Source organism: Diadema setosum, chromosome 10 (assembly GCF_964275005.1).
Source record: "Diadema setosum chromosome 10, eeDiaSeto1, whole genome shotgun sequence".
NCBI lineage: Eukaryota > Metazoa > Echinodermata > Echinoidea > Diadematoida > Diadematidae > Diadema > Diadema setosum.
This window is the reverse complement of record NC_092694.1, coordinates 15,611,128-15,620,733: the sequence shown is the minus strand read 5'-3', so window position 1 is coordinate 15,620,733 and position 9,606 is coordinate 15,611,128. Positions and strand designations below refer to the sequence as shown.

At 41.4% G+C, this 9,606-nt stretch overlaps 1 protein-coding gene across 1 annotated transcript; it reads right to left on the bottom strand.

The window, feature by feature from the left end:
* Nucleotides 1-1,054: 1,054 nt before the first annotated feature.
* LOC140233793 (uncharacterized) lies at nt 1,055-1,996 on the bottom strand. The gene has a single exon (XM_072313887.1). It carries the CDS (start codon nt 1,994-1,996, stop codon nt 1,055-1,057), a length of 942 nt encoding a protein of 313 aa, XP_072169988.1.
* Between the last annotated feature and the right edge of the window lie 7,610 nt (nt 1,997-9,606).

The following is a 9,606-nucleotide window of genomic DNA, read 5'->3' as shown; positions in this document are numbered from 1 at the left end:
AACACAATGCTGAGGTGTTTTTCGTGTTCCTCGTGTGAGCAGCTTGCGACAAGGACGTCGTCCACGTACGCGTAGGCGAATGGAAGCCCACGCAGTACTTCGTCCATGAAGCGTTGAAAGGTCTGCGCTGCGTTGCGAAGTCCAAAAGGCATGCGAGCATATTCAAACAGACCGAAGGGCGTGGTGATGGCGGTTTTGTGAACGTCAGGCGGATGAACGGGAATTTGATGGTACGCCTTAACGAGGTCGAGTTTGGAAAATACTGTCATGCCATCGAGATTTGCTGCAAAGTCTTGTAGGTGGGGAATGGGGTAACGATCGGGGACTGTTTGTCGGTTGAGGGCGCGGTAATCGCCACATGGTCGCCAATCGCCGGCGGTCTTTTTCGGCACCATGTGGAGGGGCGAAGACCAGTTGCTTTTCGATTGCGTGACGATGCCGAGCTCGAGCATGTGGCTAAATTCCTCTCTAGCTGCTTCGAGGCGGTCAGATGCGAGACGGCGTGGTCGAGCGGAGACGGGGGGACCTCGAGTCTCAATGTGATGGGCGACTGAGTGTTTGACGCTCGCCGGTGTGTATACTGGCTGTGTGATTGATGGATGTTGCTGAATTAGAGCGTCGAAACGAGTGCCGGTGGAGCGTAGCATTTTTAGACTGAGAGACGTTGCCGACGGTTCGGTGACGACGCCGCTAACAGAAAGATTAGTCGTTCCATCTATCAGTTTGTGTCGCTTGACGTCGACTAGCAGACCGAAATGCCGCAGGAAGTCGGCTCCTAATATGGGTGTGGGCACATCTGCGAGTACGAAACTCCACCGACACACGCGTCGCAGTCCCAGGTTTAGTGTCAAGGAGCGTTCACCGTATGTCGTGATTTGTGACTGGTTTGCGGCCTGTAGTTTGATTGTGTTTGATTGCACTCGCCTCTCAGCCGGGGAAGGAGGAAGAACACTGACTTCCGCGCCGGTGTCGACGAGGAACTGCGTGCCGGTGTTCTTGTCCGAAATGTAAAAGAGGCGACTGTGTGTGTGTGAACCAGCGCTGCTTGTCGCCATTAAGCGCTGGCTTGCTCGTTTCCCTGGTCCGTGGCAGCAGGCGGTTGAGAAGCAGAAGACGGTTGTCGTCGACAAGGTGGCTGACAACGGCGAGCGTGCTCTCCAAATGTTTGATGGTACCAGCACTCACTTTTGCCGTCGGAAGCAGGCGTCTGTGCAGGAACGGCAGGGCTGCTACCACGCGAGGTATGCTGTCGGTTTCTGCGTGTGGCCGACCGACCTCGACTACGGCTCCGCTCACGGTTACGAAGCTGCATTGTTAGAGTTTCCACCTGCATTGTTAAACGGTGTATTTGGTCCTGGAGGTGTTGATTGGACGTGGGTGATGTTTGGGGTGGGGCTGCCATGGCATTGACTAAACTCGGCGCCGTGACGGCTAGGATGCGGTCGGCGAGCTCCGCTAACTGTGTGACCGTCAGCGAATCGCTAGAGGAAGCTAGGATTTGTTGTACGTTTGTCGGCATGCGCTGGACGAACAGCTGCCGAAGAATGCTGTCTTCGAGCACGCGATCACCAAGCAGCTGTTTCATCCGACGGAGGAGTTGGGTTGGCTTCCTATCCCCCAGTTCTTCCTCCGTCAAGAGCTGCTGTAGTCTACGCTGCTCCGACTCGGATGTCCGAGCGACGAGTGCTGTCTTCAGCGTGGTGTATGGCTGTGCGGCAGGCTTTGTGATGAGGAGATCGCGCACCTCCTGGGCGATGTCGGGGGAAAGAGAAGAAACCACATAGGCATATTTTGAGTCTTCCTTGGTAATGCGGCGAGTTGTGAATTGGGCCTCAACCTGCGCGAACCACACCAACGGGTCATGTGGCCAGTAGGGCGGCAACTTTATGTTTGCTACGGCGGCGCTATCGACAGCGATGTCAGTGGATGGTTTCGAAGTCGCGTCATCAATCGGGAGCTGAACGGGCTCAACAGGCGCTTGCGAGGGGTCGGTCATAGTGGCGGGGAGATGAATTAGATCACGTCGGGGTCACCAGTGAAGGGATTTCGTAGTAGGATGTTAATAGAGCGTAGAGAATGTATCCTTCTACTCACCATTCGTTGATTTTATAACACACAATATCTCCCGTGCTGCCGAGCTGCGCCTGGAGTCAATATTATTGCAGGAAATGGTCCTCCAATTGAGAGTTCAGTTATTGCACTTTCCCGTTTGGTATATACACAAAAACATAACGCGACACAAAGTATAATTCCAGTAAATAAGGCGAAGTAGCACAATGTAGAATGCTCCAGAAGACGGCGAAGTTAGAGAGGGAAAATAGGGATAGACAGATTGAGAGAGAGAGAAGTTCGCGAGTCCGATGTTTGATGATGAAGTTTGGCGAGTTGACAACTTGGCGTTTTCGTGCTTTCACGTCGAAAGCTGGTCAAGAAGTGTCGTGTGCGTGAAAAGTTGATTTTTGTGAATGGAGAGTTGTAACACGCGTGCGAAACTTCTTCGAGAAGTGGAGCGAAGAAAGAAGGAGATTGGTTAGAAATGATGTCCATCTCGCGTTGTCATGGTGACCGTAGGAGTGACCGGAGGTGAAGTTACGTTATTCGCGAGGAATGTGACAGATGATAATGTATGAGTGCTCGCGATACAGAGGGCCAGAACGGTCGTAAAAATGTGTTTGTATTACGCCGTAGAGTGACCACTAGCGGATATGGTCAGCGAGTGGACGAAAACAATTCTTAGTAGTGCGAGAAAATGAAAGTGTGACTCATTGTGCTGCTACAGTCCCATAATTTATTGTATAAACAGCTGTATATGAAAGCTACTCCGCAATTCAACTTTTTGGTTGCCACAGTCTATCAATTGTGTTTGTGCTTGAACATATTAGATTGAACTGAATTGCAATGAACATGCAAAGGTATACTCAAGTATAGGGCAGGACACATGGAGAGACGATACATGCCAACGTCACTGTGACAAAAAAGGGTTTTGTTTGTGTTTTTCTGATCAAATAAAACATGTCCAGACAGTTGATCTCAGAGAAAAAGAAAATAATTTCGAATAAAAGATCAAAGAATATATCTATAGACCTTGCAACATTTTTTTTTTTGATATCTTGGAAATTAAAAAACTGTGAGAGCTACATATGTGACCGTGCACCTGAAAACGAACATAAAGTCCCACACACTGATTTTGCGTGAGGACTGAAAATAAGTGAAATGGGTCAACCTAGCCGAACTTGACTTTTTCATATTTTCTGAAAGAGCGGGCCTTTTTTTTTACATTATGCAAAAATTTGGTATCATAAAACGGGCAGGAAAGTGTGTTTTTTTTTAGCAGTTTATCTCGAACATTTTTGGTAGAATAGTGTCATTAGGTGTGTCTTTAGAGTCCCTTTTTCATTTCTGAAAAACCTTGTCCACAATCTTCACTTTCAACTCTAATAACTTTTGAAGGGATAGTGCTGCTGCTTTGAAAGTTGGCATTAATTATGGACAGAATGCGTTAATGAGACATGCTCAATTTCGGTTTAATCTGATAATCCCTTCATTGTTGTTACTCTGGTGGTTTACTTCCTGTTTTTTGTCCCATTCATCGCACGGCCAGCACGGTTTCATAAAGATGAAGCGCTTGAATAGACACTGTACTTCAGAGCCTCTTTTCTCAGTTCACACTTTTCCTGAGTTTGTGTTTTCTTGCCAATATTTAGATAGGTTAGGAGAGTCCATTTGATTTGAGTTATTCATCATTTTAAAGCTTAAAGTCTGCTCTTTCATAATATGGTCTTAACTAAAAAATTATGTCTGGCGACTTTTTGTTTGTTTTGAGGTGCAGGGTCACATATGGGAGATTGAATTTTTGATCATTCATTACATACCCCCAGAAGAGTCCCGTCGGTTGATTTCCCCAGCAAGCATGCATAGAAATTATACATTTTGGGTCAATTCGACCGATCTGTGATCTGACTGTTTAGCATCCATGTCGCTAGGGCTTAGCCAATGCTGTCTCTAAAGGCGTGGAGCGGGAGTATCATTGCATGGCACAGTGAATAATGACCTAGAACATTATGAATGGACTGTTCACTTCCCTTTATACACACTCACACACAAAATGTTAAGTATGACAGTTGACTGCAAATGAATAGAAAAAAAAATGTTAGATTGTGCTCAGTGAGTGGTTACCAGTTTCATGTGAATGGGCCAGTGAGAAACGATAAGAAGAGAAAGATTACTGACGAAAAGGTGTCTGGTCTGAAAGCCAGCTTGCTTTCTGAAAATTGGGATGATGTTCTTGCTTGTGAAAATACTGAGACGGCTTTTGATATTTTTTGGGAGAAATTCTACAGGCATTTTGATAAGCACATTCCGTATGAAAAGCCAAAACCTAAGGAACAGGGATTGCATCCTTGGATTACTAGTAGTATACTCCGATCAATGAAAAGAAGAAAATCAATGCTCTCTATAAAAGAGGTATAAAGAAACCATCTCTGGAAAACATTGAAAAATACAACAAATATCGGAATAGATTAACATCAATTATTCAATCCTCTCGTAAACTGTTTTACTCTACACAATTTGAAAAAAAAAAAAAAACTACAGGCAACATTGCCTCCAGTTGGAGGGTCATAAAGGGCGTTTTAGGCAATCAAGGCAATACTTCTGCCCCAGAGAAAATCTTAGAAAATGGACAAGAAATTACTTCTCCTGATGACGTTGCAAACTCTTTCAATACCTATTTTGGAAATGTTGGACCTAACCAGGCTAAAAAGATTGTTAGGAATTGCTTGAATTTTAGGGAATATCTGAAAGGCCCTTCAGAATTTTCAGTCTTCTTGCAGCCTACTGACTGCATTGGAATTCTTGAAATAGTTACTGCATTCAAATCTAGTCACTCTTGTGGACATGATGAAATAAGTACATGTTTATTGAAACAAATCATTGGCTCAATCATCACCCCACTTGTTCATATTTGTAATCTCTCTCTGGTGACTGGAGTATTTCCTTCCTCATTTAAGCTAGCCAAAGTAATCCCTATCCACAAAAGAGATGACAGAATGTTAATCTCGAATTAAAGACCAATTTCAATTTTACCTGCCTTTTCTAAAACCTTAGAGAGAATTGTATATAACAGGCTCTATGATTTCTTGGAGAAACATAACTCTCTAAATCCTGAACAGTATGGATTTCGGAGGTCTCATTCAACTGACCATGCCCTTTTGAAATTTTATGATTGTGTCTCTAGTGCTCTAACTGCACGTGAGCATGTTATTGGTGTGTTTATGGATCTTAGTTAGGCATTTGACACACTTGACCATTCGATCCTCCTGTCTAAAGCTCTGTCACTATGGTGTAAGGGGTGTGGCTTATCAGTGGTTTTCTAGCTACTTGTCGATGAGAAGACAGTTTACTCACTGCAACTCTGTTAATTCTGACATTCTGTATCTGAAATGTGGTGTTCCACAGGGATCCATTCTAGGCCCACTTTTATTTCTCATCTACATAAATGACATTTGTGATGTTTCAACAATCTTGACCTACACCTTATTTGCTGATGATACCAGTGTTTTCTTATCTCATCGTGATGTTCGAACCCTTGAACTCACTATTAATTCAGAATTACCAAAGCTAACATCATGGTTCAGAAGTAACATACTATCTCTGAATGTGCAGAAGACTAATTTCATTCACTTTAAAGGGAGGAAATGCTCAGGTGCTCAACAAATTAATGTCAATCTAGATGGTACCCGCATTGAAAGGAAAACATGTACAAAGTTCCTTGGCGTATATATTAATGATAAACTTAATTGGAGTGACCATGTCAATCATATCGCTACACCGATATCCCGCAATATTGGTGTATTATATAAAGTAAAAAGTTTTGTTTCTGACAAAGTGCTTTTGATGTTATACAACACTCGTATCTTACCTTATATTTCGTATTGTAATATTCTGCGGGCAACGTCAAAGAGTTTGACAGATAATATCCTTTTGTTGCAAAAGAAAGGTGTTCGCATATGTACAGGGTCTGGTGTCCTAAAACATGCAGACCTATTGTTCTTGAAATTAAAATGTTTAAAAGTAGATGATATACATTTCTTACAGACTGCCCTCTTCATGTTTCGTTCTAAGCAAGACCTATTACCTGTCTCTTTTTCGACAATGTTTCAACTTAACAGTGCAGATCACTCGTATCCCACGAGACAAGCATCAGATATACATTTAGTGAACCCCGGTACAGCACTAGCCTATAAATCAGTCAGACATAGCGGTCCTGATGTCTGGAATGCGCTACCTCAGCATGTTCGTAATTTACAAAAAAATAGTTACTTTCAAAAGGTCGATCAAACATATTCTACTATCAGCTTCACGCTGAACCCCTGGATACTATTAACTATTAAACTTGCTGTGATCATATATTTCCCCTTAAATCAACATTTGAATGGGATTTATGAGAAATTTAATCAGTATAATTTGCTTATAATGACTTGACACTTTAAACTTTTTCTTGCTCTCTCTTGTCAATGTCCGACAGGACAAATAGGCACCACACATGCATTTCTTCTTTCCCCCTCATGTTCCCATGCTCTCTTTGTAAATACCCCCCCCCCCCCAACTCCTATCAAGTATCATTTAAATTATTTGCAAGCATATATAGATTGGGTTGCAACGATTTTCAAGCTTTAAGCTTATGTTGCAATTCCGTTGCGTGTTCGTTACCTTGAATAAAATGTAGCTCTCTTAGTGGAGTTGTATACTATCCTGTAACTGCTTCTTATCAATGTTTACATATTGTATTATTATTCTGTCTTGGCTATATGAGATGTACCTGCATACATTTGCATGCATACCTATTTTGTGAACACGCATGAAATCTTGAATAAATACAAATATGAATAAATACAAAATAAAGTACCTTTATTATCATTAATTTTGGCGAAAGCATCATTCAGCGATCATGTTTTTGATTCTCCGCTGTAGATAACAAAGCGCACATTTTTTTTTCCCCAAAGGGAATAGTGGCTACTGACAACTGACGATTGTTCCAACCAAACATATTTGACGACTGATCAGCTGTTTCACAGACAAATATGTTGTTACAATTATGTGAGAGCCTTATCTATCCCTGTTATTTTCGCAAAAGTCATAGTCAAGGATGAATGATTACGTGCCTATTATGTGCACTGAAATAAGTTTAACTTTGCGTGCAGAGAATTGGTTTAACAAACATAATTCCTTATTTGCAGACTCGAAAAGAAATTGTCTGAAATAGCAAGAAAATAAATAATAATGAAAATAAGGCCCGAGCTTGAAAAAAACAAAAACAAAAATCAAATCCCATACTAGCCAAGCACGTGCGTTCAAATTATACCGTGTGCTATGTAACAAATCACAATTAAGTAGATCATTTCATACTTGGAAATCCGGTCTCTGTGGCTGAGCTATACAACTGTATGTACGTATAGACCCCAAATTAAACTATCTAGAAAGACTGCAAATAGCAAAATGAGATCATATCACATTCCAGTATTGAAAAAGGGGGGGGGGGAGTAATGATTTCATTAACAATGACAATATTATGTCAAGCGCACAATTTCCATTTCTCATTTTCTTTTTTTTTTGTATTTTCAACGCTTAATATATTGAATTCCACTGAGGAAAGCACAATTCAGAAAATAAAATGCACATGGTTTCTCGTGTTATGTAAACCACAGGTTCACCTTGATAAACACAATGGACTGAGAGAATGCAGAAATATACGTTTCAAAAAATTTTAGTGGAAGTTCAAAAACTATGAATTTTAAAAGTTTCAGTGCAGTCAATTTTGGATGAGCATACTTCTTTAATTTGTGATGTCACATTTGTAGATAGAACATAACGAAAGCATAAAGAATTATGTATATGTATATCTTTTTATACCTAGCTATCGCTTACATTTAAATGAAAAATCATGTTTGAGAATACGTCTGGATCAACGACTTCAGTCTTTTTTTTTTCTTTCTGTTGCATAATACGTGTTTTGAATCGGCTCGAGGGGCTTCAGTGTCGAGTATTCATGTATGGAAACACTTGACCGCATAATTACTCTCTCTTTTTTTTTCTCTCTAAATTGTGTGACATCATCATTAATGCATTTCTAATAACGTTTTATGTCGCATGGATGTGAAGAACATAAAAAATCGGGAAATTAGTAGTTGTGTCTTTAGTACTGAGGTAAATGGTAGTAAATGACATGTTTTGCTTGACGATGTCTACAGTGCAAATGCGTGCACGACAACAGAACATCATGTGGAGGCAAGAACAGCAGCATCTCCTATACGAAGTTGCTAGGCGTGACGTATCACATCATCCCAAGAGAAAGAGAATTCCCTGATGAAACCATTATTTCTTGTTTCATTGCATTTCACTCACGCACGCGCACATATACACAAAAGCGTCTACGTCTCTCTCGTAGCAATAAAAATCTTTCCTTTTTAAAATCTTTATTGCAGATAATTACAGAAAGTCATGATAAATTTTGTCCATTTATATGACATCAGGGATGATTACAAATCCCAGATTGTGACACAGGAATACTGCCCATGATATCTCAATAATTGTGGTAGCCGCTATGCTCGCGCTCTTGCGTCTGTAAAAGAAAGAGCATCAAATGATAACAAAAATAATGAAATCTTACCTTCGAAACACGTGTATTACAACACACCGACAAAGCGACAAGCTGCTACTTCGCCAACTGAGGCTAGCAACAACGAAAATGCACATTTCTTTTCATTCCGCCATCACAAAAAGCTCCATCATTCGCGTTGGTATCGAGCCCACCCTTTACTCCTCCCCCCTGAAGCCTACGTCATCAAACCCGTGACTTGCCGCGTCTCGTGACGATGTCATCGATGGGGCTGCCGACCAATCAGAAGACAGCGTCCCTCACACACCACCCTACCCCGACCCTTGACCTTTTCTCTGTGCAGGCTTAGCAGGTGAAAAACACTGCGTTGATACCTCATCAGAAATGATGGTACACTGTAGTTGAGATGGATTGTATAAATATGCCCGGTTGCAAAATAGATTTCCGAAGTCTCGCTTTGCAAGTGTCATGTTGAGAGCAACATTTGATTAAACATTCATCTCAGACCAATGAGAGTCCAAAGTGAATTAATAGAGTGGTGTCGTCTGTAATCCCTATCTGTTCAATGTATTTGCTTTTATCTCTGATGTAATAGTAGCTTTTCTTCAGGAATATGCCTTCTTTCCACCGATTAATTCCCAGCAGAGGCACAATTTCCTGAAGCTCGAGTCATTCTACTTGATCGGTATAATGGACTGTTTTTATCTACCATACTGTTAAATCGTTGTTGCTTTAATTGCAAAACAAAATGAATAAAATATTAAAAGCAATACCACCCCTATTGTCTTTGTCACTTTTCGTATTTATGTATTGTATATACTGCACTGTTTTTGACTTCATGAGAAAATGAATGTGTGTGTCGTATAATGCAACCAAACAGCTAGATACCTTAATGAATCGTTTTATGATGATTTTCATGCCTTCAATTAAAGCTTCGACATCACTTTCTTCACGTGGACGAATTCATTGGCTCGATCAATAATATCCGC

Coding starts and splice junctions, on each gene's coding strand:
- LOC140233793 (XM_072313887.1), bottom strand. CDS start 1,996: ATGACCGACCCCTCGCAAGCGCCTGTTGAGCCCGTTCAGCTCCCGATT.